The sequence below is a fragment of the Somniosus microcephalus genome, chromosome 12 (genome assembly GCF_052327205.1).
Source record: "Somniosus microcephalus isolate GS21.2 chromosome 12, FLI_Smic_1.0, whole genome shotgun sequence".
Taxonomy (NCBI): domain Eukaryota; kingdom Metazoa; phylum Chordata; class Chondrichthyes; order Squaliformes; family Somniosidae; genus Somniosus; species Somniosus microcephalus.
In genome coordinates this window covers 135,617,679-135,642,513 of record NC_140998.1, presented here as the reverse complement: position 1 = coordinate 135,642,513, position 24,835 = coordinate 135,617,679, and the positions used below count along the sequence as shown (strand labels likewise).

Genomic DNA, 24,835 nt, shown 5'->3' with positions numbered 1-24,835 from the left:
TCTTTACTAGTTGGAGGTCAGGGCTATACTAACAGCAATATCACTACACAGTACTTATATACCGGTGGTCACCACCGGTATTACGTATACAGCAGCCAGAGAAAGTAGTACATCTCTTAAGGTGGAACAGGCTTAAGTTCTCATAAGGTGGAACAGGTTACATACACCACAGTCTGTAACAGAGGGAATGTAAGATGTGGGACAAAAGTTGAAAGGGGAATTGGGGTTGTGGTCACTGGGATCGCAGGCAGATAATTCTATCCTGGATATCCCGGGAAGAAAGGGGCTGTCTGGGTTGCATCCTTCCATCTGCTTCCTCCTTTTCCGCATCTTCCTTTTCTGCATCTTCCTTTTCTGTATCTTCCTCTTCCCTCTGCAAGCAGATGCTGGAAATCTGAAATAAAAGCATAAAATGCGAGAAATACTCAGCAGGTAAGGCAGCATTTCAACCTAAGACATGAACTCTGTTTCTCTCTCCATGGATGCTGCCTGACCTGCTGAGTATTTCCAGCATTTTCTGTCTTCTCAGAGGCCTTCCTTTACCATCCGAGGCCTCGCAATGGTCCAGCAGCACTCCCTGCACACTTAAGTTTTTTAACATATATTGCACCAAGCCACTACTTCATTAAAATTTTTAAAAATCCAGTCCAAAAGCATAAATGCAAACTTACTTAAAAGATGTGTGTGTCCCTTTAAGAAGTACTGACAGTGTCTCTGTCAGTCTGCTGCACACGCACTTTTCAGAGCAAGCTTAGGACCCAGCGCTAAACTCAACGCTAAGTTCAAAGTTCGCAGAGCGTGACGTTAAGTCAGCGTTGCATGCCGACTGACATCACGCTCTCTGTATTTGCATCTCCAGGGCCAGCGCTCCTCACCAAAATGGCGGCCACCGAGTCCCGCGCCAGAGAAGGGCATTAGAGTGGCGGCTGCCATTTTTCATCAGGATTGCGGCGGTAACTCGTGGCGATAAGGTATGGAATTTCTGGGCCTATGTACATCGGGTCAGTTCCAGGAATAGTCAGTCTACCCATAAAGCCCTCTACGATGGCAGTTGTTGAGGGGACAGTTCTGGGACAATATCTCACAATATTGTTATTGGCTTTTCTAGGACAACGCCATACAAGATATAGTTAAAACGGTGTACTTTATCCGCGAAGTTGTTTTCCATGGATAACGATGCCCCTTCCAAAACCCAGCATTTCAGTCAAACAAATCACTTTTGTCTATCTGCCTCTAAATGGTAGCTTCATACCATAATAGAACTTAGTGCATAGATTAATAAAGATTTTGTTTGCCAAGTAAACAGTTGCCTGCACTCTTAATGGGGTGGTAACCTAAAATGACAAAATATTACTGTAACTGAATTAAATATGGATGGGTATGAAGAGAACTTGGAAACAATTCTCACAGTCATTGCTGAAAGATTTGAGAATTGTGAATCTAGGAACCCATTCAGATTATAAATCAATTTCTTTAGAACCAATATTGGATTAAAAGGCCCCAGAATTACCAGGGCTGGAGAGGGAGATTTTCCAGTGCATTGGCAGCCAGGTGACTGGAATTTGAGGTATGTCCCAGCAGATTTGAAAACAATCTTGATTGGGGGTATGGTAGCATAGTGGTTATGTTACGAGACTAATAACTCCAGTAGGTTTGGAGTAATAATCTGGAGACATGAGTTCAAATCCCATCATAGCAGCTGGGGAATTTAAATTCAGTTAATTCAAAGAAATCTGGAATTAAAAAGCTAGTATCAGTAATAGTGACCATGAAACTACCAGATTGTTGTAATAATCCATCTGGTTCACTAATGTCCTTCAGGAAAGGAAACCTGCTGTCTGTCCTTACCTGGTCTGGCCTATATGTGACTCCAGTCACACAGCAATGTGGTTGACTCTTAACTGCCCTCTGAAATGGCCAAGCAAGTCACTCATTTGTGCCAAACCGCTATGACAAAGTTAGCACTGTGGGAGTAACTTCACCACAGGACGGCAGTGGTTCAAGAATGTGGCTCACCACCACCATCTCAAGGGCAGTTAGAGATGGGCAATAAATGCTGGCCATGCCAGCAACGCCCACATCCTGTAAACGAGTAAAAAAAAATTTAAGTCCCAAAATGCACCAACTCACAAATGGACAGGTACATTGGCGGTGATTTTCCCTACCGTGGCGGGTCCCGACCCCGCTGTTGTCTCCATCCCGGCCTCTGACATGACTTTCCTCTGATTCAGCTTGTTAAGCCCACCCAGCGAGTTTGCCAGCCAAACAAAGGAAGCGGGTCCGTCATCAACCGGTTTCCTTAAAGGGACCATGGCCAAATTTACTTTGACATTTGTGCTGTCAGTGTTCTACAGCACTGACGTGCTGCAAGCACAGCACAGATGTGCAGGGCTGCACCCAGGCTCTCCCATGACTCCCTCCATGTTTATGAAGGGAGTCACAGCACACAGGGAGGTTCTCTTCCCTTTCCATGTGCGGAAGAGACCTCCCCAGGAGATCAACGCAGCCTGGTTGCACATTGCAGAGGTTGGCACAAGCAGGAATGTGATCAGGAGGACCTGGGTGCAGTGCCGCAAATGTTTCAATGATCTCAGTAGATCACAAAATGCTAGTACAAAGCCACACTCAACCTCATCCTGCTGTGCCTCTCATCACATCCCCATCACTCTGCCTTCCCTACCCTACTCCTGCACATCCTTACTCACACCAACTTACCTTGCACCTCCACCCATCCCTCTCTATCTAAATTATCACATCCCCATCTCACTAGCCACCCCTCACAATCACCCTCATCCTAGTTCAATCATACCAACTAACTCGGTTAATCCCGGGGATGAGGGGGTGGTCATATGAGGAGAGGTTGAGTAGATTGGGACTCTACTCATTGGAGTTCAGAAGAATGAGAGGCGATCTTATTGAAACATATAAGATTGTGAAGGGGCTTGATCGGGTGGATGCGGTGAGGATGTTCCCAATGATGGGTGAAACTAGAACTAGGGGGCATAATCTTAAAATAAGGGGCTGCTCATTCAAAACTGAGATGAGGAGAAACTTCTTCACTCAGAGGGTGGTAGGTTTGTGGAATTTGCTGCCCCAGAAAGCTGTGGAAGCTACATCATTAAATAAATTTAAAACAGAAATAGATAGTTTCCTAGAAGTAAAGGGAATTAAGGGTTACGGGGAGCGGGCAGGAAATTGGACATGAGTCTAGGTTCGGAATGGTCATGGCCCCATGGGTAGTGGAGTGGGCCCAGGGGCCGTGTAGCCTGGTTCTGCTCCTACTGTGTTCTAATTCTGTGTTAGATTTCAGGAGATGGTTTTATTCCTGTTCCTGGCTGGGGTGGCGATCGCCTTTACAGAAGGTAAGTACTGTAGAAAATATAGGGACAGAATGATCTCCTGGAAGAATTTTGATCGCCTAGATGGGTCGGAGAGGAATTTCCCAGATTTTTTTCTCCCAAATTGGCCATTGGGTCTTTATCTGTTTTTTTGCCTCTCCCGGGAGATCACATGGGTTCGGGTGGATGCAGAGTGATAGAAGATTTGAGGTTAGGATCAGATCAGCCATGATCTTATTGGGTGGTGGAGCAGGCTCGAGGGGCCGATTGGCCTGCTCCTGCTGCTGTTTCTTATGTTCTAACAACACACAAGGGTAGACATTGTGGCCTAGAATTTCAGTATAGCCAGTTTTGGGGCGCTAACCTTAGCGCCCGCCCGAAGTTAGCGCCCGCCCCAAAGTAGCGCCCCGTTGCCGGAAATTCAGTGGCTTCGCCCTAAGAGGTTGTTGGAGTGCTAAAAGAGGCGTTCCACTACTATCTTTAGGCGCTAAGCCGGCGGTCCAGAGGGATAGCGCCCAGGCGGGGCGCAGCGCGGGTGCGGTCATTTTTTGACTGACAGCAGGCCCTGTGGCGCCGACCAGCTCTTAAAGGGGGAAGGGACGAATTGGTCTGCTGCCACGCCCTGCACACTGCAGCCTTGCAAAGAGGCCTCAACACTGCTGCTCAGCCCCAGGGAGTCATGGCAACGCCAGAGAAGGCCCGTGAGCGTGCCCTGCGCTTCTCAGAGGGTGATCTGGACATAATGGTCACAGCTCTGGAGCAGAGGCGCAGGATCTTGTTCCCAGAGAGTGGGAGGAATCCAAACCACCACGACTACACCAGAGCCTGGAAGCAGATCGCCCAGAGGGTGACGTTCACCGGCAATGCCCCCAGGACCCACAAACAATGTCGTAAAAAATACAACGACCTGACCAGGATTGTCAGGGTGAGTACCCTTTCCAGTCGCCTCCTCATTCTTGCATGTACACCTGACATGATGGGCAAAGGGAGCTGAAAGTCCTAATGGCCAGCCCTCAGCCAGCAGCATTGGGACAGTCATGAGCATCAATTGGCCATTCTGCACTCTACACTCTGGCCCAGCTATTCCACCATGGGAGGCAGTGCACATGACATCAGGGCTACACTCTGGCCAAGCTATTCCACCATGGGAGGCAGTGCACACTACATCAGGGCTACACTCTGGCCAAGCTATTCCACCATGGGAGGCAGTGCACACTACATCAGGGCTACACTCTGGCCAAGCTATTCCACCATGGGAGGCAGTGCACACTACATCAGGGCTACACTCTGGCCAAGCTATTCCACCATGGGAGGCAGTGCACACTACATCAGGGCGACACTGCGCACTTACAGCCCGTCCTTTCTCTTGCAGGCTAAAGTTGCGTATAATCGCCAGGCCCGTGCCAGGGCCAGGGGAGGCCGCGCAAAGCTGCAGAAGCTCACTCGGCTGGAGGAGCGCGTGTGTGTGCTCATGGGAGCCCGTCTGATCGTGCGCACAGCGTGCGGAGTAGCCGACCCTCCACTGCCCGGCAATGGTAAGGACCTCGCCTTTTGGCCCTCTCGCGTCGCAATTGCGCATCCGAGCTACCTCCTTTGCCACTGTCCCACCAATGCGCTGAATGCCACCAGTCCTAACTCCCTCGCTGACGCCGTCTCCTCACTCTGAAGCTACTCTTGTGCATTCCTGCTTTCAGCTGGTGACGACCAGGACCCTGAAGCTGCCAGTGACAGCCCCTCCGAGCAGGAGGAGGAGGAGGAGGAGGAGGAGGAGGAGCAAGCCGGACCATCGGGGGAACACTCAGGTCCCGCCGGAGAGGACGAAAGGCTTGACACGTCCTCACTGGACGAGTGCCTGGAGGAACTGTCGCAGGGGAATGCAGCTTCTGGGACCAGTGGCGTCCAGCCACCCAGGAGCCGTGCGCGTGGCCCGCGGCCTTCCCCCCAAAGGGGGGAAGGATCAGAGGGGAGTGCTGCTGATTGGCACACTCGCCGCCACCAACGTGGCAAGGTTCCCCTAGTTCGGCCCCCTCCTCCCCAGCGGGAGAGTCGCGACTCCAGTCCGGACACCTTCACCTCGGAGGAGGTGCGGAAGCTGGATAAGATGGCCGAGGATTCGGACCGGCGCCACACGGAGCTCATGAGCGTGGTGGGGCGCATGCCTGAGGCCATCAAGTCGCTGGCGACCAGTGTGCGCGAGTTCGGGGCAGCAACTGCCGCGAGTGGCCGCATGCTGACTGATGCCGTCAAGACCCTGGCGGGTGTGATGCGGGCGCACACCAGGACAACAGGGGCACTCACTGCTGCCACACGCGCTGTCTCAGGCAGGCATCGCCAGGGCAGCCGCCGCGCTGGAGCATCCCAGCGAGCCGCCCCTCGGCTGATTGTTGCGGATCCTGCAGTGCGGGCCCGGCCGAGTGCCAGCGCGCCACAGCACCAGCCAGCCCATCCCAGACGCCAGCTGGCCCACATTGCGCCATCCGTCGCCGCCATTCCCCCACTGGGGCGTCAAGGGCAAGCGGCTGGAGCTGATGTTGGCCAGGCTCAGGTGCGCCACTCAGCAGACGGCCCCTCGAGGCCCAAAGGCCGTGTAGGCCGCCCCCCAGCGGCATCTGGCGGAAGGACATCTGAGCCTCAGGCACCTTCCCCCAGCCTCGCAGCAGCCACTGGGCAGAGCTTGCGAAGGAGCAGCAGGCCGGGCAGGGGAGGCAAAAGGCTGGGCAAGGTCTTGCCCTCGCGGGCCACTCAGTAGAGGGTGTGGCCAGCTTTCGTTTTATATGGCGGTGGCCATCTTTCTTTTGCCCATGGTTGTTTGGTTCGTGGGCTTTTTTTTTGCGTTAGGCCGAGGTTGAGGCCCGGGTTGTACAAATGTGGAGTGACTCCTCCCCAGTTTGTGGGAGTGAGTCGTTTGTTGGGCTTTTTGTTGGGCCCGTTGATTGTTTTTGGGGATTCATGTGGGAAGGGGTTTTCATTTTTGTGTAATAAAAATTTATCTTTATTCATGCAGTCTCCATGGTTGTTCTTCTTAGTGTTTGTTGGCTTCACCGGCTGAGGGCTTGCGGAGCGGCTGCATTCATCTTCCCTCATGGCCCCAAGGCATTCCCTGACAGGGGGCTTAGAAGTACCGTGTAATAAGGTGGCGTCGCGCAGCCCTTGGCCCTGGTCGCTCCCTCCTGGGAACGTACTCCTGCTCCTCCTCCTCCTCCTCCTGCTCCTCCTCCTGAGGTGCTGCTCCAACGTCAGGTGGCAGTGCCTGAGTCCTGCGGAGAGCCAGGTTGTGTAGCACGCAGCAAACTACCACAAATTGGGAGACCCGGTCCGGCGAATACTGGAGAGCTCCTCCGGAGCGATCAAGGCAGCGGAACCATTGCTTGAGGACCCCAATAGTTTGCTCAATGATGTTGCGGGTGGTTTGATGGCTCTCGTTGTAGGCCTCTTCAGCAGCGGTCCTGGGCGCGCGGAGCAGGGCCATGAGCCAGGTACACAAAGGATAGCCTTTGTCCCCGAGTAGCCATCCTCTTGGGGGAGGCTGTGCCTCGAACATGTCATGCACAGTACTCTGCCGCAGGATAAAGGCATCGTGGCTGCTGCCTGGGAAGCTGGCATTGACAGCCATGATGCGCTGCTTGTGGTCACACACCAGCTGCACATTCAGAGAATGGTAGCCCTTCCTGTTGCGATACTGCTCGCCATGCTCCAGAGGGGCCCGCAAAGCCACATGCGTATGGTCAATGGCGCCCTGCACCAAGGGGAAGTCCCCGAGTCTGGCAAATCCCAATGCGCGCTGATGCTGGCTCTCCAGGGCCATGGGGAAGGAGATGAATTGGCTTCTCCTTCTGAACAGTGCTTCGGTCACCTGGCGGATGCAGCGATGCGCGCCGTACTGGGAGATGTTTGCTATGTCCCCAGCAGCGGATTGGAAGGAGCCGGTGGCATAGAAGTTCAATGCCACCGTCGCCTTCACTTCCACCGACAGAGACGTCCTGCACCTGAGCTTTGGCCGCAGATCTCTGCGAAGCAGGTGGCAGATCTCTGCAATCACCTCCTTTCGGAATCGGAGCCTTCTAACACATCGCGCGGCACTCATGTTTAGGTAGGAGCGCTGCTGGCGGTATAACCTGACTGGGTAAGGCCTACGTGGCCGACGCCTGTAGCCCCCTCTCCCTCTAGCCAGGGCTGCCCCTCTCACAATGCGTCTGCGAGCCCTACGGACATGGCGCTGCAGCTCCGCGTTGGCACCCCATGCAACCCCCATCAAATCCTGGCAAACACTCAAATTTCCAAAAGGCCACTTGCAGCGCTCTGGCCTGAGTCCAAAAATACCTGAGCTGTTGCTGCTTGAAACCAGTTAGCTATCCTCCTTGTTGTGTGTCCAGTAATGCGTTGCACTAGAGTGTTTGCTGAAAAATGGCTGGCCTTTATACTGGAGGGCACGTCCCCTTTAATTTGCGCCCCCCGGGGCCCGCGCTGGTTGTGTTGCGTTCCTTTTTTCAAACGCTCCGGCCGCCAGCCGCACAATGGGGCGGTGCGACTGAAGTTTGGAATCGGGGCGGCCAAAGGGCGTTGCACGAGGATGTGACGTCATTTTCTGCGCGCGCATCCGGGCGGGCGCTAAACTTTGCGCCGGCGCTAACGGCCAACTTAATGTGGGGCGAGGCGCAAACTGCGCTGCGCCCGGGCGCTACACGCATAGCGCCCAGAAATCACTTCTCTTAAGGCGCTAACTGCTGGCGCAAGCAACTGAAAATCTAGCCCTGTGTGTTTTAGCCAATGTTCATGTGAAGTTTATTTTAATGTGCTGTCAAACATTGAAATCTTTATTTTCAACACTTTGCCTTCTTGGACAGATTTGTGTGCACCTTTGGAAGTGGCTTAGTGAGTTGCAGTGAATGGTGAGACATAACAGTACCCCCGCAATGGTGATGAGTGTGAAAGGAATGGCTTGGGCATTGTAGGGATGCTTTATGGTGTTGGTGTGGGGTGGTGCCAACCTGGTGCATCATGTGGCAGCCAGGGTGTACAACATGAAGTGAAGTAAATGTGGCCATGGTGAGGCCATCCCTGGCATCCCGGGCAGCAATGTGGCTGAGTGCTGATGCCCTCTGTCCTGTGCAACATCAGGTGATTGCGGAGAAGGTTGGTGTAGTTGTTGGTGCTGCTGGTGTGCCTGTTGATGCTGGTGTTGGGGCTGATCGTGGTCCAATTTGGAGGACCAAGGTAAGAGAGTATAAAGTGCACCCATGCTGATGGAATAGATGGGAAGTGAAGTAGAGATGACAGAAGCGATCTATCAATGGCGGGAGAGGTTACGAGGTCAGACTGGATGGAGACTTGTGTAAAGACTTGCAGCATTCTGAATCTGTAGTAGAAATGCACTTTAAAGAGGCTAGTTGTTAAGGGAACATTTCTCAATCAGCTGGGAGCTTTGACTTGACATTTGAAGCTGTCAACTCGTCAGCTGATTCAATGGCAAGTGACCTCCTGCCTCAGATTCACTGACGAGGTCTAGGCACAGTGGGAAACCAGTGGGCGACCTGTCAAATTCAAAAAGCTGGCGAAAAAAGCATTGTTAAGTGGCTGTAAACAAGCCACGAATGATTTGAATTGCCTTGCCCGCCGCTGCCTATCGGGTCTGCTCAGCGCTGGCAGACCTGACATCGGGAAATGCAGGTGTGTACATTTTGACAGCGGGTTCATAACTGATCCACCACTCTTCCTGTCCGCTGAGCGCTGCCAAAAACATGGCCAATGTAAATGAGGGAACGTCTTATGATGTATTTACTTAATTGGAAAAGCTGGACACCAGAGGCACCTGAGAGGCCCTGATGTCCAGTCTTGCTTGGGCTGTGGGTATAGGGGTGAGGAATCTCAAAATTTAAAGGCAGCAGGTGGAAATGGGAGCCTGTGCCACGGTGAAATTCCTTCCCTCCATCTCCCTACTCAGGTAGGCATCCCTGTTTCACCAGAAATGGTGCAGAAGCCCACCCAAAACATTTAAATGACGCTGACCCTGGGAATTCAAACAGGGTCAGGAATGTCAGCAGTGAGCGGGCAAAAGTTCCACTCCACCCAAATCTGCTCCCCAAGACCACCCCACGAATTTCAGAGACTGAAGAGTTCAAATGAGGAAAATCCTGCTGCAGTGATGATGTCCTGCCTCTAGATATCTTTAGCAGTGCTTTGTACATATGATTTGATTTACTGTTTCCTAAATGTTTTAATAGCATCCAACACCAATACTGCATAAATCTTTACTTTCAATATAATCGGCAGGCTGTCCATTTTGAGCATTATTGATCCCTTCTGCGGTGTCAAAATTGGAATGTCAACCGTGTATTGGATTTTTGGACATATGGTTGGATCGATCATGAATTCCAGTATAGTATCTACAGTTTGAGAAGGTCACCTGGCAATAGTCATGCAAAACTTCTCAAAAACCTTGATCTACATAAGAAAATGTGAATGAAACAAAATCTGGCAGATGTTTCTACTTGAGATGTAAAATTGTTTCCTTTGTTTCCAATTTCCAAAAGCATGGAAGCAACAGCACAGTAGAGCTTTACCAAATACTGTGATAGTGTAGTCAGCGTGCAGTAACATATTGTTTGAGCTGTAAGCTAAAAATTTTAGCTTAAAAATTTTAGTACGCTACAGTACGCTATAACTTCAAAATACACACGGTCAACAGTCGACTTTTAAAGAGTCCTCTTCAAATATGGCTGTTAATTTCCCTTTAATATGTTACATTTTTTAAGTAATTTCAGCACGAGAAAGTAGGAATGGGGAATGGCTGTTCCTCCCATTCAGGTCCATTATCTGAATCCTGTTTCAACCTACTCTGACTTTTTCCCACATTACCCTCTGGTCCAATCTAAATCAACATTTGTTAGTTTTGTTCCTGAAGTGCAAAATAGCAGTAGACTCAATAAAGCCAGCTCTAATCACAGCCACCATTTTTCAGAATGGTGGACTACAGAAATCACTATAAAGTTATTTATTTTTTATGGCCTAGAAATTCGGGTCTCCACGGCTGAGTACGCAAGGGGTACTCACCCGTAAGCCCAATGGAAGTGCCGGTTTCGTGCATGCACTTCCGTTCCCCTGAAAGAAGGGGTTAAGAAGTGGAACGCGGGAGAGGCAGCGTGTGCGCATTGAACTTATGTTTTTTTCCAGGTTTCTCCAGGAGGGTAAGTCTCCAGAAGTTAGACATGTAAAAAGCAGTCACAAGGCCTGCTTTTAACAAGGTAAGTGGTGAATTAATTAAAATTAAAACATTTTTTCCACAGGTTTATTATTTTTAAATACTTTAAAGAAAGGTAAGTTTATTTTTAGCCCCGTTAGAAAATGTAATTAATTTTTTCAAAAATTTAAATTATTGTTTAAAATAGTTATTTCATGTAATTTATAGTTTATTTTAAAAATGTGATTTAAAAAAAAAATTATTTGAGGTTTTAGTGATGTTTTGGGGCTTATAGTATTTATAGGTTTGACAGCCCTTCCTGTCAAACTTATAAATGAAGCATTCCCTGCTACCACTGGCTCTCCATGGCCCACGTGATCCCAGGGGATGCATCGAACTAACTGCGCCCCTGGGATACGCAAGCACTGTGCGCCGGCAGTTGGAGGAGGCCCAGGATCGCAATTCCTCGGGGGCTCACAGCTCAAATGCCGGCGCGCAAGGTAAGTGCAGGTCGGAGGCTTGCACCTGCGGAAGTCCCCTACCTGAATTTCTGGGCCAATATGTTTACTCCAGGGCATATACAGTATCAAAGTGTCTCCACCCAATATTTAAACATATGAGCTATGGTTTCCATACCACCTACCATGAATAGTTGCTGCAGAATTCTCTCCCAAAGGCATTGACTAATGCTGAGATACAGGCCGCAATTTCCCCAACTTCGGCGGCTCCGGGGCGGGCAAAGTCGGTGGCAGGCCCCGACCCCGCTGCTGGTTCCAACCCGCTGCATAGAATGATTTTTCGTTGATTGGGCTTGTTAAGCCCGCCCAGCATGTTTGCCGGCCAATTGAAGGAAGCAGGTCTGATGACATCATTTGATGACACGTCATCAGTAGGTTTCTTTAAAGGGAGTCACAGCACACAGGGAGGTTCTCTTCCCTTCCAATGGGCGGAAGACACCTCCCCAGGAGATCAACGCAGCTTGGTTGCATATTGCACAGGAGGGCACAAGCAGGGATGTGGTCAGGAGGACCAGGCTGCAGTGGCACAAACCTTTCAATTATCTCAGTAGATCATGAAACGTTACTGCAAAGCCACACTCAACTTCATCCTGCTGTGCCACTCATCACATCCCCATCACTCTGCCTTCCCTACCCTACTCCTGCACATCCTTACTCACACCAACTTACCTTGCACCTCCACCCATCCCTCCCTATCTACATTATCACTTCACCATCTCACTAAACACCCCTCACACTCACCCTCATCCTAGTCCAATCATACCAACTAACACACAAGGGTAGGCATTGTGTGTTTTAGCCAAAGTTCATGTAAAGTTTCTGTTAATGTGTTGTCAAACACTGAAACCTTTATTTTCAACACTTTTATGTTCTTGGACAGATTTGTGTGCACCTTTGGAAGTGGCTTAGTGAGTTGCAGTGAATGGTGCGACATAAGGGTAACCCCCCCCCCCCAATGGTGACGAGTGTGAAAGGAATGACTTGGGCATTGTAGGGATGCTTTATGATGTTGGTGTGGGGTGGTGCCAACCTAGCGCATCATGTGGCAGCCAGGGTGTACAGTGTCAAGTGAAGTAAATCTCGCCATGGTGAGGCCATCCCTGGCGTCCCGGGCAGCAATGTGGTCAGGTGCTGATGCCCTCTGTCCTGTGCAGCACCAGTTGATTGCGGAAAAGGTTGATGTTGTTGTTGGTACTGCTGGTGTTGGGGCTGATCGTGGTGAGATTCTGAGGACCAAGGTGAGATAGTTTCAAGGGCGCCGATGCTGATGTACTAGATAGTCGTGAACTTGAGATGACAGAAGCGATCTGTCAATGGTGAGAGAAGTTGTTCCAGTGAGGTGACATAGGATAAAGAGTTTGCTCCAAACACTTGCAACCTGCATAAAGCTCAATCTGTCTTCCAATTGTAGTAGGCAACAGCTTCTGATCTTGGAAAGTGAACAGCTGTGAGATGGGAGCATTTATAGCACATTTGCAGCTGTCAAGTAATGAGATGATTCCATGGTCATTCAACTCCCGACCTGCTTACCTGACGTGATCCCCGAGCAGCGTGGATCCAGTGGGTGAAATCGTAAAATGTTAAGGTGAGCTCAAAATACTTTTGTATGGGCTCTTAACAAGGTCGTAATGAACTAAATTGCCACCCCCGGTGCTGCATGTCGGGTCTGTTCAGCGTTGACAGACCCGACATCTGGGAAAGTCACGTGGCAGCAGGTAAACAGTGGGTTCTCAACCTGCTGTCAGAAAAAAAAAATCTCCCACCCGACCCGCCACTGAATGCACCCGCTGAGCCCCCAAAAAATTCCCCCCCCCCAGTTTCATATGTGGCAGCTGCCCTCTGATAGCTCACCCAGTGGGCATTCTTCATGTGTACGTCCAGTTAATGAGTGTTGGCAGGCCATTCAGCTGTGGGCAGCATTAAAGCTGAGCCTGATCCTGACTTCATTCCATGACACATGTACTTGCTAGCAGGGGACACTGGCATGGGAACCCTGGCTAACCTTTCCCCTTCTTAGCCCAGAGGTTAATTCTAACATCCCTACAACTACTGCGGCTGAGATCAACAAAACCAGCAAAGGCCAAAGGTCAAATCTGGAGCTTCCTAGTATATGTGCCTGAGTTCCACACTGGAAGGTGCCTTTCATGATTGAACCATCACTCGAACCCTTCAGCAAATATTATAATAGCACATCGCAACTAGTTCTCCTGGTTCTTCCAGTCAGTTGGTTGAATCCTTAATATCACCATTTTAACTCTGTTGGACTATAAAATAGCCATTGGCCCTGTTGGCTCCCAAATTTGATGCTCATGGGTACTCCAAGGACAGACTTGGGTTAAAGTCAACTTCCAATTATTTGTTTTGTGTTTGGCTCTCCAATGATTCTAATAAAGTCTGTTGCCTACAAGTACTTGATCGATTATCAGATTTTCTATTTACTTGGCCATTCCACGTACTTTACACAGTGCTAAAATAGATCACAGTTTGCTCCTCAAAAAAAAACATGACTTCCTTCATGGGTCTGAGTAGTGTACAGTGTTGAGGGACTTTGTTAGGGTACCTTGCTGTTGTGTTGCTGGATGTAGAATTTAAATGAGTTTTTCATAGACCTCATTCGCCTACTGGGTTCAAGCTGAATTGAATTTTGAACCCCATGCTCAAATCTAGAGAGCCAGTAAAAAGATATGGAGATGATATAGATCTTATAGCTTAGCGATATCGGCCGTAATTTTGAAATTTCTGACCGCCCGAAGCTGGGGGGCTGGTCGACCTCGGGAAACCAGGAAGTTTTAACTCCACAGCGTGCGTGTTACGTCACGGAAAGGTTCCCTGCCCTGAAACCAGCCTGATTGACATTTTGGGCAGGAGGGGTTCGATCCTCGAACCCGGGGGGGGGGGGAGTTCTGATCCCTGAACCCGGGGGAATTCCGATCTCTGACCCCGGGGGGTGTTTGCATGGGGCGGGCTGATGGTGGTTGAGCTTGGGGGGCCAGGTGGAAGCACTCCTGCTCCTCCCGACCCACAAGGATTGCTCCCCGAGGCTGTGCTCACCTCGCTGCAGCTACCGGGAATCCCAAGGCCAGGGATCACAGCAGGTTAAAGCAGAGATTTCAGGGCTCATTATAATATTTAAAATGCCAACCTACCTCCTGGCAGCGGGTTGGCAGCCCGCCCACCATTCCGCCTGAGTAAAAGCCAAAAGTGGATGGGTTGGGGTGGGGATTTAGATTTTTAATACTTTAACTTACCCCCCACCCCCAACCCACCCATTGTTTTCAGGTTAAAATTCCCTTCCATCAAGTTTGAGATTAGATTCAATGGGGATGTTAGGTAGTACTTTTTACTTTAAGAGGCATTTGTTTCAATAAACCTTTCTATCCAAGCTCAAAACTCGCTGCAGATTTGGGAGGGCACCATGAAGCTTCCTCTCACTGCCCCTTCACTGGAACACTGATGTATCACCAGGACAGTCAGAAAAGTGAGAGGTTGTGAAAGCAGAACAGTCTAAACTGTTAACTCTAATGCTGGGCTAACTCAAATGCAGCCTACAAGCAGAATCCATTTCTTTTCCCCCAATAACTTTTGTGTTTTTTTTACGTGTGAGTACTTCAATAGCGACAAACATTTCTATTCACAAATTTCAACCTTTGCACCCTTTCAAAAGCCTTACAGTTCCCACTGATGCAGGAGTGGATTAGCACAGAATAGTTAGATATTGTTACCTCAAGCTCTGTACTGCAAATCAAAATTCTGAACATCCTTTCATTCACCCATGGAACTTTTTTAAATCCCCACATAGCTACTAATTAGGTCTCACAAAGCACTGTTATATGCAGTAAATAGTTCAAATTATCTTTGAGCCTGATGTACCTTCTTCCTGTATTAAAACCGATTTTGCACGGACCCATTTTAAGTTGTCGTGACGCCTCAGAATACCCAGAATGGGTAAATGCACTACAAACATCACTTTGAAATGCTAATCTATATTGACCAGGGATACTTCAATCACACGACAAAAAAAATCGACACGGTCTATTTTCATGGATTTTTTAACAAACAGTAAAATAAGTCAATGGATGTGCTGCACGTAAATAAAACCAGTGGACTGTTTATATCAACGCTGATCTGCAAAACAGATATTTGGAAGCTCATGAGGCTATGGTGACACAGCTAATAACATCCAATATTGCTGCAACAGAACCACACATCAATTGACTTATCAGAACCAGTTCACTGAGCAGTCTGTAAGCCACTATGTGCAGCTGGCTCTCTAATACATACACCAAACTACAAGCCAATGCATGAATGTATGACTATTTCTTGTCAAAGAAGAATAATTGCAATTAAATATTTGCGATACCGATCACTAAATATTCTACATTCAGAGAGCAATGTTTGGATCATCTTTAAATCAATTCATTACTGAAAAGCTCTTATTTCAACAAAAGTTATTTATAGATACAATCCCTGTAAGAACACTTCCTGAAAACACTGGAGTCATTTGTTAAGGAGACAAGCAGGACGAGCAAGGCCAGAAACTTAGAGCAGATTCACTACCAATCCTATTTTCTCAGGGGCAAATTATAACGTAATGCAAATCACTTCAATAAACCAGTTTCTAGCCATCTGTGTGAAGGGTGGATTGCAAGGAGTGTATTCCAGGTGGATTCCCACCTTTCATATGGTAGAAGGCAGCAGGTCCATAGAAACATGCCTCCTGAGTCGAACTCTAATTACACATCCTTAAACTAGTGCTGCTTGTTCTTGCCCTATGACCCCACATAATTAACGGTAGAAACAAAGAAAAGCGACACTGCAGCATGTGCTAGACCAGGTCAGTAAGGGAGGTGTACCACTAAGCAATATTTCCAAGAATTATAAGCTTGTATGTTTAGTATTTAATTCTTTCTTTTTACCTGAGGATTACAAAACCATTTACATTCAATTTCTCTGATTACTTGATCAAAATATCATATCCATATTCAGATACTGGGACCCAGAGATGATCATTCTTTTATGGCACAATCTATAGCTTGGCATGGAGATTCCGCTAGGGGCGCAATCGGCAAAATGCGCCCAGTATGCGCTGGACGCTGTGTCGATTTTTGTCAACGTGCTCAAGTTTCTGCGCAAACTCATTAGCATAAACCTGAACGTAAAATCTCCCATGAATCAGCGCAGTCAAGCAGCATAATCGACCGCAATCGATTCATGACGGGAATTGGGAATTCTCCAGCATCACAAAGAGGAGTGGGATTGCCAGGAAATGAGCCCTTCTTCAACTGACTGATTTAATGCTCTCAGTCTTACTTTTTAACTGGCTTCTTTAACTGCTTTGATCTGCCCTTGGTACGCAAGACCTGTGACCAGCACTCAATTAAAGCCATACAGGTGTGTTCTGCTCTGTCGTAATTTACTGAATTTAGACTAACTGAAACTGAATTTAAAGTCATTATAGTAGCAGTAGGAGGACACAACAGGGTCAGGCTTCAATTGACTGCTGGTCACTGCAGGTACAGGTGATTAACGCTGGATTAATATGACCACAGGTGCCTGTGCGCCCAAGTACCTGGGCGCAATGTGATAAACACCCCTGAACGGGAGCAATTGGAGGAAACTTGCCATGCCGACCGGCCAGGGGGTGGGCGCGGCCAGTTTTGTGGGTGGGGACTGCTTCGGGGGAATGGGCTTTCGAACAAGCGGACCAGAAGATCGCAGATAGGTGGGCGAAAAGTGACAATGGGCGCAACTGACTTACGCTTAAAATTCCAATCTTAAACGCTAGTTCATTAGATTCCACCCAGATCACGCTGATATCACGGCAGAAATCCTGCCAAAACACCAGGCCCTTGTATATATTCGGAGAACCCAGATGGACAGATCCACTCCAACAAGAGTCGCAAAAGAGGAGACCTCAATGATCCGTTGCACACCACTAAACCACTTTAGATACAGACTTCTTTACTTTTAACCTAATATTTTAAATGATTCATAAAGAATAGCAAAACAATATCAACGCAAAAGGAGCTTGTTTAAAAACACACAAATTATAGCAAGAATGTGATTATTTACTGGAGACGTGTTCCCTCTGAAAGAGCAACCTGACTGTTAGTCATCAACAGATTCCAGCACTTGGTCCTATGGAGAGATCTGGCGACATGTAGCGTTCACTGTAAGAAATGTAGTAAGGGGAGGCTGCAGACTGGTATGCAGTCTAATTGGAAAAGTTTCCCCCCAACCCTACCAGCTAAACAACATTTGAATACTTAAGCAGTGTTTTACTTAAATCAGTGATCTTGCTTTCATTGTAAGCTTTGCGGTCCAGCAAGCCAACAGTCATGAACGTTTATGTAGGTTTTGTACATTTGTAGGTAATCCACAGAAGTGCTACAAAGGCAATAATGTATTGTGGTATTAATGACTCTCCAGGGATGAAACCAATGCATTCAAGTACAAAAGTAAGTTTTGTTTTAACATTGTGCAAGTACTAAATCACACGGGTTAAAATTATATCTAAAGAAAAACACACTTTCAAGTTTTTCCCAAATTCCACTGGCTTGTTTAACAGCAACTTCCTTTAATCTGACCGACCATTGATGTAAATTCTGCATTTTGAACAAAATAGGTATTTAATAGTCAGTTCTCCAACTACACACCAACACAGACATCCAAAGAAAAGGGATAAGAGCACTACTTACAGAGTCTCGTCGTTTTTAAACTCCAGCTCTCCATAGGTGTCTTCAAAGTCCTCTCCGCCCCCTTTGGCCGTCCCTTCTATTGTTCTAAAGGGGACAATGACTGTCCCGCGTGCCCCAGATGTTCTCAGCACTTTCACCTCCATCACACCAATGCTCTCACTCACATGGAGGACATCACTCTCAAATGTAAAGATACCCGCGTGGTCGTCATCTAAAATAGTCACTGTCGCAACTAATGGGGAGACGATTAAAGCTTTCGGATAGGGCACGTTATTTGGCTCGAGAGTATCTTCCAGTTCCAGCACTCTGATGTTATTAAGGCGCACGAAGAAATGCTCGTCTTCCTCAAAGATGTCATCGTCAATGATGCCAACTGTGATTTCCTTCTGAGATTCGCCCGACTTGAACACCAGGGTTCCTTCGCTAAACTCATAATCTGCGCCGGCGTTGGCCGAGCCATCCTCCGTCTTGTAGTCCACCACCACCGTTTTGGAGATGTCCCCGCCTTTGCGAACGACGGTCAGCGAAACGGCGCCACAATTCTCCAGGCACTGGTAAGCGCAGGGGTCGAAGTAGACGCAGGAGCAGAGGTCTTCAGGAGTTTCCGCCCTCACCTCATGCATGCTCGCGCTTCTTTTGGACTGCTCGGCCGCATGCTTTTTCAGGATGTTGCCCGCACCGGTCATCATCCTGGTGGCCTGGATGCGGTAGAAGGCCCTGCTTTTCTGCTGATGGGAAAGAGCGTAGTAGTTAGCCATCTCCACCAGTTGATCCAGGTCTTTTTCAGGATGCTTTTGCTTCAGATCTTTAAGGATGCGAATCATCTCCCTGCGGGACTCGTCCACTTCTTTCCCTTCCAAAATGATCAGCGTCCCGTCGATGAAGTGCGAGTTCACCAGCTTGCCATCCATCTCGATGCCTTTGGGATGCTCGCCTTCGGTCTCGATGATGAGGCCTCTATTCTTGTTGGTGCGATACTTCTTGTGCATGTACTTATAAAAGAGAAGCCTCCGGTCGGCAATCCAGGCGAGTAGGACACAAACTGGGAAAAACAAAAAGGTGACCAGTCCTTCCCAGACCTGCACGATGCCCGGTGAAATGACGGCGAGAATCATGTACAGCCAGATGTAGGCAAAAATGCTCCAAGCAGCCGTGACAAAAAACACGCGCAGATGTTTAATCTTCCTGGTTTCGCCATCGGGAATGGTATAGACACAGATGGCAATAATGACAAACATATTAAAAGCAGCACTGCCCACAATTGTACTGGGGCCCAGCACGCCAGCTTTAAACCCATGGCCGCACACTTCAATTAGGGAAAGCATGATTTCTGGAGCCGATGAGCCCAAAGCCATAAGGGTCAAGTTAGACACGGTGTCATTCCAGACTCGAACCACAGTGGTGCTCGTCTCTCCATTAGGTTTATTGATGGTAATTTCCTTCTCTTGTGATGTAATCACTTCTATAGATGCCATAAAGCGATCAGCGACAATGGAGACTCCCAAGAACATGTAGATCATCGCCACAAAATAAACAATAACCCTGGCAATTTTATCCCCCATGGATGGGTCTTCTGGGTACCAGATTGGCAAAATAACTCCTTGTCTGCATTCATACGTACCCACGCAGGATTTATTTTGCTTAGGAGAACTTGTAGGTCCAGGTGTACCTGCATCCACATAAAGAGGATGCATGAGCAGCATTACTACTACGAGGCCCAAATGCAGGCAAAATGACATGAACGTCTGCAACCCAAACCACGCCATGCAAACAGGTTCAGTCCCAACGTCCTCTATGAATCAAGTCAATCTTCAGAACTGAAGAGCCTCAACTGCAGGAGCTGAAATAAATTAAAAAAAAGAAAAAACACATTTTAAGATGGAACCAATAGCCAAGCTGCAATTTTTAGAAAATGAGATGCACTCCTGTAACGTTTACTCTGCTGGACAGTCACACGGAGCCTCACAAGGAGATGCCAGCAATCAACTGCAGTCACCAATCTACAGTCCAGGTTCTGAGCTGCTTAAACAGATGTCTGTTTGTATGGTGTGGGACCGCACGTTGGCATTCTGACATGCTGTACCATGGAGTGGCAGGAAGTGGGTTTGTAACAGCATGAGTATGTGGTTTCACCCACTGAGCCAAGCAGAGGTCAGGGATCTCCTCACAGGCAGGGAGGAAAAAAAAGATTAAAATTAGAGATTGAGTCACCTCAGGCTGCTCCAGGACACCAAAATGTCCCCCTTAAAAGTAACATTAGTAGAGACCTGGGTGCAGATTGCTGACCTGATTGCAGCCAGGGAATAAAGACCATGCAGACACTGCGACAACGGATGAACGGACACCACGCAACAATCGCCAGGCAGGAGTGTTCCCTCCCAGTCGGGGAACACTTCAGCAGTCAAGGACATTCAGCCTCCGATCTTCGGGTAAGCATTCTCCAAGGCGGCCTTCGAGACACACGACAACGCAAAATCGTAGAGCAGAAACTGATAGCCAAGTTCTGCACTCATGAGGACGGCCTCAACCGGGATCTTGGGTTCATGTCACACTACATGTAACCCCACCTGACGCAGGGTCATCCAGACTCGAGTCGTCGTTGACTTGTTCTCTCTACACAGGTGCGGCCGGACCTGCTGTGATTTCCAGCAAAAAAAATGTTTTTTTGCCTGTTTTTTGTTTTTCATACAGACCCCGGCATCTGCAACATTTGACCCCTTGTGACCCCGCCTCATTGTTCTTTGATGTAATGTTTTCCTGACTAACCTGTTTGGACACCATTCACACCTTTGATTGCTGTGATTATCTCTCTGCCGAGGTGTGATAAATGGCAGTTAGAAAGATTACCTGTAATCATCTGGCATTATTCTCTGACTATATAAGCTGTGTCTTTATGCATCTCTCCACTTCACCTGATGAAGGAGCAGTTCTCCGAAAGCTTGTGATTTCAAATAAAACTGTTGGACTATAACCTGGTGTTGTGTGACTTCTTACAGGGAATAAAGTATGCATGAAGAAGCTAAAGAGAGAATAACTATAATGAGGCAAATTGAGACAGTTGCTCCTTATTCGCAACAATCAATACAAGTTAATATTTTCTTTCAATATGTATCCTACATTTCTGAACCATATCTGATAATAAGCTAGAAGCCTATAGAATCCAGCCCATTTATGGGGACATATAAACAAGTGGCTAGAATCCAGAGATCGTTTATTAATGAGGTGAACTCTGATTTCCTCAACTTTCTCCGAGGAACATGTGAACAGCCGTAGAAACCTTCACGTTGTTCACACTCCTCGGGTTTGAAAGGGCATGGACTTCACGGGAGATGTTTGCTAAATCCTTTTGTTACGAAAGAAGAACAGCCGGGAGACCCATGTGTTATTTTTTTTATCACATTTCAAGGTAATTTACATCTTCATGCAGTGTGCTTGCAAGCAAAGGAAAAAAGGTTACCCAACATATTTTTCACACCGACGATGCTCCTTTCATAGACTAATGAATCATCGCCTAATGCTGCATTTATATTACAATGTTACCACCGGTGACAGCCCAGGCTTTAGTGGCCGTGCTGTAATAAAAATGAGGCAGGGCTGCTGCCTTGGGTGACGTGCAGTACCGTCTCAAGAGGTATACAGAAACAACTGCTTCTAATAGCGCTTGATCTCTTCAGCCTCCTACTCCGGCCGTGAGTGGGCTGGGAACTCAGCTCATCTTGCACAGTGCTGCAAGACAGTTGTCACATTGCTGGCCGTTGCAGACCTTCCCACAGCATTGCAATTACAACTTTTAACTGCAAACCCACTTGTTCATATGTCCCCACAAATAGACTGGTTATATAGCGCCAGGGGCCAACCTACACAGAACGACTTCCATTTAAAGTGGGTCTGTGTAAACAAGATCAAGGACAGCAGGGGCATGGGAACACCATCACCTCCAAGACACACCATCCCAACCTGGATATATATCGCTGTTCCTTCAACGCCGCTGGGTCAAAATCTTGGAATTCCCGATTTAACAGCACTGTGGGAATCCCTTCACCACACGGACTGCAACGGTTCATGAAGAAGGCTCCCTACCACCTTCTCAGGGGCAATTCGGGACAGGCAATAAATGCTGGCCTTGCCAGCGACGCCCCCATCCTGAGAATATTTTCTTTAAACTCACCATAGAGATGCTTGCTTAGTCGAGACCAAGCACATTGATGACTTTCTGCTATTTGTTAAGTCCCATAACGCTCGCTGCAGTTCAGGAACATAAGTCTGCTCGAGGATTTGCATGAAAGTTTCAACACACAACAAAAATATACAGAATGATGATGACTATAAGGTGCAACGGTGACAGACGGTGCAGAGATCAGCACTCACTCCCAGCACCCAGGCAGAGAGCCCCAACCTGTGTGTGAAACTCGTGCACCCCGGGCACGAAGGCTTTCTCATGGCCATTCATTGGCAGCACTGTTTCAGGATGGATGTGTCTGTAGGAATGGGTTATAAAAATAAACGCATTGCCTAAGAGCACCCAGTCTGCGGATTAAGCAGAGTTAAATGCCACCTTGAAAAAAATTGAAAATTCAACCAACCCAATAACTGCTTCTAATTTATAGCTAAACATCATAAATTGAAAATTCAACGTGAAGGGGAAACTGACTTACAGCAGGAAATCAAAGCCCCAACAGATCCCAGCGTAAAATAATGCTTAAAGGTGCGACTCGTAGAGCAGAAATGTCGCAGATTTTTAAAAAAACTTAAAAATGTGCAAACGAGCGCAATTGTGTGCTGTGGGCAGTGCAATAAAGCCGCCCTGGAGACCAGCTCCATTAACTACAAATAAGAGACACACATGGCCGGTGGACCACTTTGGATTCAGACGGTCACGTCCACACGACAACAACAGCGTGTGCCACTCCTGGGGCTTCCTTCAGGATTCCCGTTGACTGTGGTGACGGTCAGTCGGGAGTGGCTGCGGCGTCTGTGTGTGTGTGGAGAGAGGGGAGGGGGCGGCTGGTGAGGGCCAAGCAATCCCAGCACGTCTGCAGTTGTGGCTGGAGGAGGGCCCGAGGAGCAAGGCGAGTCCCCCAGACCCCCGGCAGCCTGCCTGCCCAAAGACAAGTGCTTGCCCTATTTAGGGAAGGCCGCGGCGCAGTCGCTAAATTTGACCGAGGTAAACAAGAGCTCAGCAGAAGTGAATGAACACGACAGCTGTCGTGATGGGCCCGGAATGCAATATATATTTGCACCGACTGTTTGATCATATACCTCCCCTACTCCAGATCAAATAAAAAGACAATCTAAATACTGCGAAGAACCCCACTGCGTTGTAAAGTACAACTGTTATTTTTTTTGCAAAGCAGGATTTTCCTGAATTTGCATGATTTGCATTGAAGGAGGGGGGCGGGGGGAGGGGGTCCGATTGGCTTTTCTTTTGACACCGCAACCAATCGGGAAAGCAAAAGACAGTGCAAGCCAGAAAAGACCACAGCGAGAAGGGGAAAAACAACGCGTGGAGGGCTGAAGAGGAGGGGGGGGGGATCCTCAGGGGGAAAAGCTGTTCATTTTATCAGCCTTTAATCAGAAAACAGGCTTTTTCCAATGCATTCTCAAGTAGCAGATTAGCATAAATTCTGTGTACTTAAAGCGAGTCAACCGATTAATAAGATAAAAAAAGCTGATCGTGTTATATAATCCACACAGTGTGGCTTTAAATAAAATTAAGTATATAAAAAATGTTACCTGCTGTTTCCTCTCTCCACACACACACACACATGACTAAATACACAATATTGAATTCTAAACACTGCACATTGTGTCCCCTGCTCTCCTCTGGGATAAGTCACTGGCCAGGGATCCTGTGCATGACACCAACTTGCCTGACTCGCTAAAAACGGGGCGATGTTGCAGCTGCCGCCGGGGATGTGCTGCCGGAGAGGTGCTGGCGAGAGAGCTCCATTCGGCTGGCAGGCTCCTCTTTGTTGGGGTTGTCGGTGTTGGCGGATGGTGATGAGGATGCCGGCGGACCTGTCCAAGGAAAGCCACTGCGATGACAGTGTGAGAGAGTGAGAGGGGAGGGGAGAGGCGGGGGAGATCCGCCCGCCCACGTGTGCGGCCGAGACCACAGACTCGCTCAAACCCACTCCCCCCTAGAGAGGGACTTTACTATAATCCGACACTGCTCGGCATCAGCAAGAGAGAGAAACAGATCAGCAGATCTGTCAAGCAAACCCAACCAAATCTCAGCCCCGGCTGCCTGCCTCTACGTCACCCTATCAGCTGGGCTCGACAGCAGCTCCAAGCCCAATACTGCGAATATCCAGCGAGCCCAGCACCCAGAGATAGACAGGGCAGGGGAGGGGGCACCGGCAACCCGCACCGCGCCGCACCGCACCGTGCCAAGCCACTGACATCCGATAACGCTGCCTTCTCACTGGGGCAGACGACACCAGGACGGGCATGTGCTGAATGAGGGGCCAGCCCTGTCCTGTCGACCTGTCAACTCTCCGCTTTATCTGGGAGCTCGGCACTCTCCATCCATTCATTCACGTTCCAGCGTTACACTGGTGCTGTGCAGCCCACATCCTGCACACAGCACGGCACCGGGCATCGCTGCCGTCCAACTGGAGCCTGAGCCTGGGTAACAAGTGTACCGCTGCTGTGATATTGTTCCCATACATCGACTCTCTCTGTTACATAACACGATGACATCTGCTGGTTCTGTGCAGGCTCGGTTTAACGCTTACCTCCAGATTTTCTTGTTTTCTTGTTAAAAAGCTACATTCCACCACGGGTTAAAGTACCGTCTCGTCACCTACAGGTGTTCACATCCCCTCAGCTTTCCCCAAAGGGTGTAGGTGCTTGCTGAGATGCAGAAAGACGAAACAACATGCCCCCACGGCGCGTCCTTTCAATTAAAGGAACCTCGCTCAGACCCGTCCGGGCTGTGGGTGAGAAATGAAAAGCAAAGGAAACGAAATCACGAGTAAAGGTGACATTTCTGCAAGGGATGTGCCTGTGTTTGATTCAAAATCTCCAACTAATTAAGTGTACGATTTGAAAACCACCTGTTTTTCTTTCTATAAGACAGCTGCAAGGCGTGCGCCGTTGTAT

The 24,835-nt window shown here is 48.5% G+C and overlaps 1 protein-coding gene across 3 annotated transcripts in view; it reads right to left on the bottom strand.

The window, feature by feature from the left end:
* slc8a3 (solute carrier family 8 member 3) overlaps window positions 1-24,603 on the bottom strand; it is a 922,684-nt gene extending 898,081 nt beyond the window's left edge. Inside the window, exons 1-2 of one of the 3 annotated variants that reach the window (XM_086003608.1) lie at window positions 24,469-24,603; window positions 17,732-19,571 (exon numbers count right to left, since the gene is read on the bottom strand). In XM_086003608.1, the coding sequence (XP_085859734.1) occupies window positions 17,732-19,497 (1,766 nt within the window). In that variant the 5' untranslated portion in view covers window positions 19,498-19,571; window positions 24,469-24,603. Of the gene's footprint in view, window positions 1-17,731; window positions 19,572-23,601; window positions 24,324-24,468 lie in introns of those variants that run through there. The other 2 variants (XM_086003609.1, XM_086003607.1) reach the window with 2 other exon arrangements.
* Between the last annotated feature and the right edge of the window lie 232 nt (window positions 24,604-24,835).